The 11,263-nt window shown below is 40.7% G+C and overlaps 2 protein-coding genes across 3 annotated transcripts; one reads left to right on the top strand and one right to left on the bottom strand.

The window, feature by feature from the left end:
* Nucleotides 1–482: 482 nt before the first annotated feature.
* On the bottom strand, nucleotides 483–7,072 carry LOC119011904 (sentrin-specific protease 5-like). 2 transcript variants are annotated; one of them, XM_037085359.1, is made up of 10 exons: nucleotides 6,864–7,072; nucleotides 4,596–5,510; nucleotides 4,398–4,503; nucleotides 3,810–3,957; nucleotides 3,654–3,701; nucleotides 3,235–3,312; nucleotides 2,614–2,742; nucleotides 2,391–2,474; nucleotides 1,271–1,321; nucleotides 483–1,152 (listed from the first exon to the last, which is right to left on the bottom strand). In XM_037085359.1, exons 2-10 carry the CDS (start codon nucleotides 5,299–5,301, stop codon nucleotides 1,036–1,038), a joined length of 1,467 nt encoding a protein of 488 aa, XP_036941254.1. In that variant the 5' UTR covers nucleotides 5,302–5,510; nucleotides 6,864–7,072; the 3' UTR covers nucleotides 483–1,035. The 2 variants fall into 2 exon arrangements, with proteins under 2 accessions (XP_036941254.1, XP_036941253.1); XM_037085358.1 differs by having other exon boundaries at nucleotides 2,605–2,742; nucleotides 6,864–7,068.
* Nucleotides 7,073–8,312: 1,240 nt separating this feature from the next.
* LOC119011277 (alpha-2-HS-glycoprotein-like) lies at nucleotides 8,313–11,040 on the top strand. The gene is made up of 7 exons (XM_037084250.1): nucleotides 8,313–8,592; nucleotides 9,063–9,173; nucleotides 9,315–9,396; nucleotides 9,496–9,650; nucleotides 9,734–9,829; nucleotides 10,215–10,286; nucleotides 10,384–11,040. The coding sequence occupies exons 1-7, from the start codon at nucleotides 8,395–8,397 to the stop codon at nucleotides 10,804–10,806; spliced, it is 1,137 nt and encodes a 378-aa protein (XP_036940145.1). The 5' UTR covers nucleotides 8,313–8,394; the 3' UTR covers nucleotides 10,807–11,040.
* Nucleotides 11,041–11,263: the final 223 nt, after the last annotated feature.

Raw genomic sequence — 11,263 nt, 5'->3', positions numbered from 1 at the left:
TCTTTTTTTAGTCACACAAATCATGTTTTTTTTTTTCTGATCTCAACTGAAAGAGCAAGGTACAATAAATGTACAAAATGTATGGCACTGTATTTCATTACATTTAGCGTACCGACACATCTGTAATAGAAGTTTTTGTTGTGTGAACAGATTTGTTTGGTAATATTAAACCATATTTATTGCTGTATATTTATATATTCTCATACTGAGAACCATACAGTAGTTTGTCGTGTGCCTTAAACTTACACTTGCTATCAAATCAGTGTTCCTTTTGTAACTGTTCAGGGACACACTGTCATACAGTTATAATCTCCTGGATATTGATAATACATTTCTGTATGTATAACCCTAACCCATCTATCGAAAAGAAGTTGTGTATTTACGAGTGTGAGTGCACTTTAATATAACTTGACGAAGGCTGTTCTGCATGCAGTGCATACAGTACCTGATCTGTACGATGGAAACAGAAAATAAACTTGGTGAAATATTTGGAAACTGTCTGCTTTTTATTTAAAACTGTGTATAGACATTTGTATATGGAACAAACAAAGGAATAGTCATTTGGACAATCATTCCAGTTCACAGAACTTAATTTTCTTTTCACAAACAAAATACACATAGCTTCTATTCAATCTTCTAAACAAACAGAAAACTAAAATGTGCAAATAAGGTGTGTATAAATGTTAACAGAGAATAACATCTGAAGACAGACATGAACTGTGACAGATCCGGTTTCGACAGACAGTCCACTGAGTAAGGCTCTGTTGGTGCACCGTGTATGTGTAAACACAAGTCACTTTATTAACATGCAATTAACATTAAATAATCATCATATAAATACAGTGATCATACACGAGTTATGATTCAGTATGAACGGTGCACCTGATATAAGACTGACTTGCTTCTACTCAGGTCACTTTTAGAACTCAGAGCTTTAAGGCTGCTGTAGAGCTGCTAATGAATCCCCACACAGAAGCAAGTGAGGACTGTTCATTTCCTACACTAATCACAAGCACTACAACTGTAACGCACTGGTCAGCCCTGTTCATGGACCTTACACTCACAGAGTTCTTTGTAGATCCTCTTGCGTATCTTCGGTATGTCCTTCTGTGAAAACTGCAGAGGCTTGCCCAGGGCAAGGCATCGAGAATACTGTGAAGAAGAACAAAACAGAGTCATTATGTCGTGAGTGAACAGCTTAAACAGTCAGACATGATTAATGATTAATGATTGAAGCTGTGTATATATGACTTGGAAAACATGTCGGTACCTCCAAGACAAAAACTCCGCAGTCATTCTCATTGGTCTGTTGTGGGACTTTCTGTGAAGGACAGCAGGGGGAGACAAGACACCACGTAAGTCAGTGTGTTGAGTGAAACTCCTGCAGGTCAGGCTTTTAGCCCTATGTGACCTCATCTGGGCTCTCCTCACAGATTTTTGGTATTGCAGAAACATGTTTCCTAACTGTATTTAGGAAAAAGTCCCATCTTTCCTTAGGAAAAGTCTTAAGCTTTACATCCCAACTGAAGAATTTCCTGTGTTAGGATGGAGACCTAGGGTAGACCCTATCCTAAATTCAAGACTGAACATTGATGTTAGCCTGTCACAGAGGTTATACTATTTGGTTGTAGAAGAGACATCGATATTAGTCTGATGGAAAAGCTAACACTGATGTTAGTTTGTTGGAGATGCTAACATCAATGTTAGCCAGGTGGAGAAGCTAACATCAATATTAGCCTGTTGGAGACGCCAACATCAGTGTTAGCCTGTTGGATATACAAACGCTGATGTAGCCTGTTGCAGAAGCCAACACTGATGTTAGCCTATTGGAGAAGCTAACACTGCTGTAAGCCTGTCAGAGAAGCCCACATGCATGTTAGTAAATTGTAGAGGCTAACATCGATATTAGTCGGTCGGAGAAGCCAGTACTAATCTTCGCCTGTAGGAGAGGCTACACTGATGTAAGCCTTCTGTAACACCAGCGTTAACCTAAGGCTAGAATTAGCAATACCTTCTCCAACAGGCTACCATCAGGGTTAGCCTCTAACAGGCTCACATTAACCTGTTGGATGTGACTTAAGAGCTAACAGGCTAACATCAGTGCTAGCCTGTTGGAGAAGCCAACACTAATCTTAGCCTGTTGGACAGGCTAATGCTGATGTTTGCCTGTTGTAGAAGTCAACATTAATGTTAGCCTGACAGAAACTGTATGTAACACACACTTTGACTGATTTTTTGTTTGAAAGAGATGTTCTTTATATATTGTGTTAGGAAAGCAGTTTCAGCAGCAGACATTATTTTTCTGCAACAAAGTCCCTGTTTTTTTGTTTTTTTTACACCACTCCTTTATGTAGTCTGTCATTACAGGCTGTTACAACAACCGTGCATACCTCATCAAATGACACCGTCCAGCCACTTTCAAAAGCTGTTTGCTTCTTCTCCTTTGCTTCCGTCATTAAATATTTCAGGATGTTCTATAATAGGCAAACAGAAGAAAAACAGTTTGAAAAAGCGACAATTAGTCAAGCTCAAGTAAAGTAAAAGCAACGCAAGACGTGTATTAGAGTGACAAAAAATAAATAAATACATGAAATCTGCTGTTACCCTTGCAACCTTTTGGAGTGCATTCCCTTGAGAGTCATAAATGCAGATCCTCTTTTTAACACTGTCAGCTGTCACCAGACACCAGTGAACCTCCAGGTGGATGGGCACCAAAAGCAAATTCTTCGAAAACAAATCCACCTGCGCACGAAAGATAGAAACACACACAGGCTTAGAGCTACACACTCTTTCTCTTTACTTCAAGTTCAGTCTCGTGATAATTCAATCATGTGTGTTTAAAAGCTGCATACTGAAATTGGGAGAGGGAATTCAAATCAGAAATCTAATATCTACAACATTAATGGGGTAATAATTCAAACTTGGAAGTATTAATTATTTCCATAACTGAGTAAACAAGCTGTTCTCAGAGGAAAATAAGGTGCTGTACTGTGTTGTCCTTTAATCTCAGTTTGTTTATTCAGTCCTGAAAGCAAAGAATGTCTTTATTTAGTTTGTTTAAGCTGAACAAAAAGTCAGTCAATGAGGAGCTTCCACTTTAAAATGTCTTCTCAGTAACTACATGGTGCACCTTTAAAAGTTCATTTATCTTTTTCCCCAATTGATGCATGACAACAACAGCAATATATAATATAAACAAATATAGGCTAACACTACTCCCATCTTGGACCTTACCTGCTTTGTCCATCTCTTAACACCATCATATCCTTTAGTCATGAGCTGCCTGTGGAAGAAGCTGTTGAGAAAATGGACCTAAAATTGGAGAAATAAAAAAACTTATGGTACTAGTTGTGACATTTAATTAAATTATTATTGTCTTGAAACTCTTCAAGTACAGTACAGAGTTCAAGAAACAGGCATATAGGCGTGTATAATCTGTTAACTAATGAGCTTTAGAGCTCAGACATATTAGAAATCAGACATATCTCATCAAACTTGTGTCAAGAAAGTGAATATGCTATCCTCCCAAAATGTCAAAGAAAGACTATACCTTTAATTACTTGCAATATTTTAATAATATTTCAGCCATCTAGTGTTCCGAATATAACAAGATAAGAAGAGGAGTTTGTTATCTACACAGCACTTAAGATTACCTTGTGATGGGCAGATTCCATGATCAGTTCTCCATACATGTTCATGACCTTAAGCAGAAACAAGACATATATACACTTAGCATAAACACTCGCTTTTGTTCCTCCCAGAAATCCTTCCACTCAGAAACTAAAGTTTTTGGTGTGTTGGATAATAACCTGGTCGTTGAGCCAGTTCTGGTCTGCCAGTGTGGACAAGTCGTCCAGCGTCAGTGTGTGTTTCTTGTAGACCACTCGGAAAGAGGGAACAGGTTTCTGAATGATCGCATCTCGGTATTTGGTAACTTCAGGGAAGATGACGTTTTTCCTGCATGGGGAAGAAAAAAAAAATACACCCATAACAGATGACATTCTGGATGCTCCATCAATGAACACACAACGTTTAAAGATTACTGCTGTTGAGTCAAGAGGTCAAGAGACTTGGCTGCAACTAACAATTATTTTCAAAGTTAATTGATGAGTATAAAAAATGTCAAACATTTGTGAAAAATGCTCTGACATGACAGCTTCAAATTCTTCTTCTTTCTTTTTTTCCAACCAACAGTCCAAAATCCAAAGACTCTTCACATACAATCAGAAAAGACAAAGAGAGGCAGAGATCCTCAAATTATGGAAGCCAGGACCAGCAAATGTTTGACATTTACTCTTAGAAACTGACTGAAACGATCAGCGATTTTCTTTTAATCAACTAATCAATTCTTTGACTAATCATTGCAGCTCCTATTCTGATTTCTGACGAAGATGTACCTGTCGATGAAATCAGCGTTAAACCTCCTCTTCAGGTGTCTCAACACGTCGCTCTTTTGTAGTGGGATGAAACTGCCGTAACTTCTGTAAAAGTCATCGAGGAATTCTAGAGAAACATGCAAACAGTGTCAGCTCAAACAGCTGTGAAAACAAGACACATAAAATAAAGAAATGATCAAATGTGAAAGAAAGATCTACCGTGGATGTCTTTTGTCAGTACTTTAAGGCTGACATCACTTTGAGAGGACGCAGACTTTTTACTGGTGATTCTGTCAACGGCAGCTCTGTGTGCAGGCTGGTCCTGACCTGGAGGGACAGCAGTCAACTGTCCTGACGGGGCGTCAACCTCAAGCCTTTCAGCCAGTGTCCTGGGTTTTTTAAATTGCGTCGTTAACCCATGTCCATCACTGTCTCTACTCAGAGGTTTGACTGTGTGTCTTAAGGAGTCATTTATTTCACCAAGCTGCGTTAAAGTTTTTCGAGACGTCGCCGTTGGCACGGAGACGTTACTGGCAGAAACAGTTGTGTCTGTGACCCAGTTCTGTGGGGGCTTTGAAGCAAAGAACATTTCAGACAGACTGACAGATTCACACTGCTTCAGCCTTGTAAGCGTGTCCTCTGAGCCACCGGTATCACATCCAGGTGATGACACGACTTTGCTTTTATTTTTCTGTGACTTCACGCTGAGGCACGAGCTAGACTTTATCCCGCATGCTCGTTTCTTTGCTCTCAATATCCAAAAACTGCATTTCTCTCTCCGTTTCCTCCACATCCAAAGCTGTAATTTACAATACAACCGTCTCTTGGCTCGCCGGGAGAGATGAGAAACCCCTTTGACTGAAGAGGTGAGCCCCTTTTTCCTCTTCAAGTATTTGCGGCAGTGGCTTTGTGTTCGGTGCATCATGGAGCTTGATCGAAGTCACATGAGATCATAGAGTTGTGGGAATAAGTCCGAAATGTCATGTGCAAAAATGCCTAATCTGACAATTGATACTTCAGGTCAGCTACTACCAGCTGAGCCAGTGTAGACTTTCACAGATCACTAGGCGTCCTCGTGTTTCCTTACGCTTCTGGTGGCTTCCTCAGTAGAGAGAGGCACAGTCCACACATTTGCTGCAATCAAGAACATATTTGTTAGTATGCTCCTAAATATTTTCATCACATTGAAAAGCAAGTCTCACATGGCAATAACAGATATAAATATAGAGACAACAGAAAGTGTGACAAAATGAGAAAAACCTGAAGTTAACACAGATAAAAGCATCTAAATCAGGAGTTAAAAGCAACTTAATACAAGTGTGTTAAGAAAAGTGCTTATAAATGGGGCACCAATTTAGCACATCTGATCTCTACAGGCAGGGCAAATGCACAGTCATGTTTAGTTTTTAGCCGTGACTTTGGAACATGCGTTCCAAATACAAAACCTTAAATTATGGAGAGGTTAACAGTGGATCCCTTTTAATCAACTGCAACATTAACACAACATTTTTTAAAAAGCTGCAATATGTAAGAATTGGCTACCTGTTAAATTCCTACAGCCAACAGACAGGGGCATTATATTACTAGAGCCACTAACTGCATTCTGTTGCATGAGTGGAATTACTGTTAGCTAGTTAGCTCAGCTAGCAGTGCCGCTAGGCAGACTACCAGGTGAGTGTTGGGAAGACTTATTTATTCAAATTGGCATTTGTCTCACCTGCTGTTGTATAGAGTTATAATCCGTATGCTTTTGCTAGTTTTGGGGGGTTTTTTTATCTTCCTTTTGTTGTTTTGATGGTTTTGACATTTTATTTACTCCTTTTGTTGATAACAATTTTAGGTAAATACATTCAAAATGTACTTATATTATCAACTGAATGCAAAATATGATTATTAATATTGTATATTATTAATAATATATTAATATTGTGTTTGAAAGATATCTACTGAAGTTGGGTAGCTAACCAACCCACAGCTCTCTTGCTAGGGATGTACACCCACATTCCTCAGGTGCTCTGAGTTCACTAGCTGCATGGCTAACTGAGCTAACTGGCAGCTACAGTTAGCAGCAGTTAGTGGTTACTCAGCCCCTTAGTTGTTTGGACGATCAATTCTACATGTGTCCAATTTTTACATATTGCACTTATAAGTAAGTATTTGTCTGCGTGAGTCTTACTTGACTAAAAATCTAAATGTAGGACTTTTAACTGGGAATAAGTATTTTTATATTGTTGTATTGCTACATTAAGCATGACTTGGGAGTGAGCATCATTTTAAGATGATATACAACTGACGACGTCACACACAGATAAGAGCACAAACATTAAACAACATATTTGACTTCCCTCGTGCATTGAACCCACACACGACTCACAGTGTGGCAATATTTCTTCTTGACACGTGTTTCCATGCAAGGACCCTTTGGCTAAAGTAGCTAACATAAATTACTGCCACAACAACTGGAAGTAGCCATGACTCCTGCCTTACCGTCTCTGCCTCGCTGCCGCACTGAAACTCCGGAGTGAGGTGAAGTCTGTGACGAAGGTCTAACAGTGGCCATGTCTCCTCCTCTTGAAAATGAACGCACTTTCGATGTTTCGCTGTCTGACCCTCCCACGCCGCAGAATCATGTATACAATCCACTACACATTGGGAGTCGCGTGCGAAATGCGTCACTCTTACCTCTGTAGATCCTTCAAGCGCCCCCGCTGCTCGAGGTTTTGATGCGCGTCTATTCTGGCTGTTACGGTACCGATGCTCGGAGCGGCCAAAAAGGGCAAATGATTCGCAATAAGACATCATAAGAGAATAACCATTCAAATATATATTTTGTTGAGGTCGCAAAATAAGTCTAGATCTCATAAAACCGTTTCAGTAGTATAACATTTTTAATTTCAAAGTTTTGTTGTTCAACAACACGTTTTCTACTTTCTTTGCGTCTTACAAAACTGCTTAGCATATTCTCAGTTTGACTATGCAGCACTGAAAACTAAATGTGGACGCAAATAGCTGTCATTTCGTGGTCTTTTGTGTTGAACTGGCCCGATTGAGCCATTGAGAGGAAGTGTTGTGTTGATGATATAGCCTTTCATTATCAGTTATGAAAAAGTCTGCAGAAACACGCAGCAAGCCTAAGCAGGGTGTATGAAATCAGTGTTAAATCTCCATTTCAGGGGTCTCGATACTTGACCTTTATGCAGTGAGATGAAGGAAAGATCAAGGAACTTCAGAATTATCAGCTCTAATGTGAAAAAACAGAAACAAATAGACAAAGACACAAAAACAATAGAAGCAGGTATAACATGGGTGTCCTTTGTCAGCGCTCTATTGCTGTCATCTGTTTGTTTGTTTCTCATCAGGGTCTCTGTTTGCATCCGGTCCTGACCTGGAACGACACTAGTGTATTATGCAGATGGTTCAATACAGGGCAAATGCTATGTGGGCGAAAAGCAAAGACTGTCGCTGTCCCCAAACTGTGTACCCCCTGTTGGCAAATGTCCTCTTTGCTGAAGTGTCATTGAGCAAGTCACTGGATCCCTGCTGGCGGCGGGGCCCTGCAGCTGTAGCTGCACGCTCACTCTGACCTCTGTGGGGAGAGACAGCTGCTTGCACAATATGTTTGATCATGAAGCTCTTGACACATTTTTACATGATATTTAATTCCAGACGCATTTGTGACAGACATGGGCGAAACAGCTGTGGAATGAAACTCTCAGATAGTGGAGATGTTTCTAGATGTCTCACCGTAAAACACAGTGACCCATCGCTGATGAAAGCTAGACACCGCTCCACCACGAGTCAGACTTTGTCAGCTTACATTTGTTTTGGCAGCAATCCTAAAACAGAGTACGACCCACGTGTGACGCAGGAGTCAGGAGGGATGATCGTGGTGTTTGACTTGGCTCTGTTTTCCTGTTTGAAGTACGAGATATATACAGCCCAGGCTACACCAGCTCTGCCTCTCCACCTTACCCTAATCTGCTCCGCTGCTCTGAAATCTGTTGCATCTCTCGCAGAAATGAATCTCCTGGGCATCACTGTGGTTCTGGTAGGACTGGTGGGGGTATGGGCTCAGCACAATGTGCTACGACCCTTGTGTGACTCGCCTGAGGCAGAGGAGGCTGCTCTGGTGGCTCAGGATTACCTCAACAGCCAGCACACCCATGGCTACAAGTATGCACTGAACAGGATTGAGGACATCAAGATCTATACTACGGTAGGTTAGCAGGTGCAGTGTTTGGGTAGTACAGATAGATATCTCTTTCCTGTTTATCGACTTTGAGGTAGGATCACTGGATGTAGGACATAACAAACAGGGTCACAGAATTTGAAAGATAGAATGATACGTTTTGATATGACAATAATGATATGACATAAAAAAACATGACTGAATAATGAGAATGGGGGAAACCCATCCTATAAAATTATGATAACTTCGGTTTTCCATCGTGTCAGCAGCCAAACAGCTGGCATATGGTGCCTCTGAGAGCAAACATTTGCACAGACAAAAATCAACTTTTCATCTATGCTCTATTTTTCAGCGTTCAGACCACGTATGCATGTTCATTCAGGCAAATGTGACTATTTGGTGATCAATCAAACACACTGCGGATCCTGCAAGTATTTGTCTGATGAAAAAGATTTGACAAAAAACAATCAATAACGTTTCAACTGACCTGTCCATAGGCTGATGGAGGCAGCACATACCTCCTGGAAGTTGACCTGCTGGAGACAGACTGTCATGTGTTGGACCCAACACCTGTTGCCAACTGCACAGTCAGAGCCAAAGCACTGACGGTGAGTTTGCAGACCATTAGTCCACAGAATGACACAGTGCCCCTTTAAAGGAAATCAACCAAATTTAAGATGATGATCATTTTAGAAAATAAAACAATGACAACAGATTGACTGGTGTGCTATTTCTTTGTCTCCAACCAGGCAGTAGAAGGAGACTGTGATGTGGTGCTGAAGAAGGTTGGCGGAGCTCTGACTGTCACAGCATTCAAGTGTAAAACAGAGGGTAAAGGGAACACAGACACACACATATGTTCATAACATGCCACACGAGTGTGACCCTACAGAAAAAAATCTGTATGTGTCTTTCCTTGATGGCATATAGAGTCAACCGAGGACCTGTGCTTGGGCTGTCCCACCCTGCTTCCCCTAAATGACACCACAGCTCTAGACTTTGTCCACGCATCTTTGTCAACCTTCAACAACATGACCGTGAACGAAACGTACACAATTCTGGAGGTTGGAAGGATGTCATCACAGGTGGGGCCGAAAATAATCTTCTCACTTTAGCATCCGCACATTTTAATTTGGATCTGTTGATAATTCTCAATACCTTGTTTCAGCTTGTGGCTGGTGGGCCGATCTATACAGCAGAATATGTTGTTGTTGAGGCTAACTGCACTGATGACACCTGTGTGCCCCTGGACAACGCCAATGCTGTAAGTAAACAAAGCATCAGCTCATCTTTTCACAAGAAAAATACTATTTCTGTAATCATATGCAGGAGTAGCTGTTCCCTCCATCATTATTGGAATTGTTTATCGAATACACTTTTATAGCCCTGCTGATCAAAGATGATGTGTAAATGATAAATAAACAAACTCTCTTTGTTTTCATGACTGAATAAGCTGAATAAACAAACTGACCATAGTCCGTTATGGAAAAAAATTATCTTTTACAACAGAGTTTGTGTTATTACCTTATTAATATTGTAGATATCAATTTTCTGATTTGAATTTCTTCTCCAAATTCTTAATAACAACTCTTTAAAAGTTCAAAAATAAACAAAAGTGAGGGAAAGAGCTTGATTCTGTTCTCTACCAGGCACGTGGTATTTGTTCTGCCAGAGGTTTGAATGCTCATCACACAGTGGACTGCAAGATGTTTGCCACTCTGGTAAAATACTGTATTAACTACTCCAAATCAATTTTATGGCCAAAAATAAGTCATAAACACATTTCCTAACTGTCTGTTGATACATACACTTTTTCAGATGCCTATCGTAGATGCCAACAGCACTGCACCTGCAGCTCCCGTGCCACCACTGGTGGCCCACGTACATACAGGCAGCCTTTCACGCAAGCATGGTCTGAGACACCACAAACTGACTGCCATGCATGACCCTCACCTGAGCGGTCTTTTGTCTGCAGAATCACAAGAGTCAGCTGAAGTTGTACCTGCAGTCCCTGCAGTTGTTGTTGATGCTGCAGCTGCTGTGGATCCAGCTGTACCAGCTGCTGATCCAGCCGCAGATCCTGCTCCAGCTGCCGCTGATGCGTCTTCAGATGCCTCATCCAGTGCCGAAGTCCCTATTCTCCTGATGAAGAGAGAAGCTCCTGCTGCAGATGCTCCTGCAGTGGTTGACACCCCTGTGGTGCTTGTGCCAGTGTGCCCAGGAAGGGTCAGATTCTTCTAAGTGTTCAGGTCGCACAGACACTATAATTTTTTTCTTCAGCTTCACTGGTGCTAGACTAAAATGTGACTTTAATTGATAAATGAACACGTCCTCCGACATGTTGATGTAACACCAATACACTGGCTACAAACAAGGAACAAGCCATTATTTAAAATCACCAAATCACATAAGCATTCAAAAAGACTGTAAAATTAAGTTGTATTTGATACTGCTGAATAAACATCTCAACTCAAAGCATTTGTGTTTGTTTGTTTGTTTTTTTTTGTTTTTTTGGCATCCTTATAATGTATTGAAACACCTACTTCAGTACATTTAACAGCAGCTGTCAAAGAATAAAGTTACCCCAGGCCTTTGATGGGTTTAATGGGGATACACTGATAACCTCTGTGCAAATCTCTGAATGTACACATGGGAACCAAAATGCATTCAAATCATTCCAAGCCTTTGGTTGGTTGCA

Source organism: Acanthopagrus latus, chromosome 21, assembly GCF_904848185.1.
Source record: "Acanthopagrus latus isolate v.2019 chromosome 21, fAcaLat1.1, whole genome shotgun sequence".
Taxonomy (NCBI): domain Eukaryota; kingdom Metazoa; phylum Chordata; class Actinopteri; order Spariformes; family Sparidae; genus Acanthopagrus; species Acanthopagrus latus.
The sequence above is the reverse complement of the archived record's forward strand: the minus strand, read 5'-3'. Positions and strand labels throughout refer to the sequence as shown.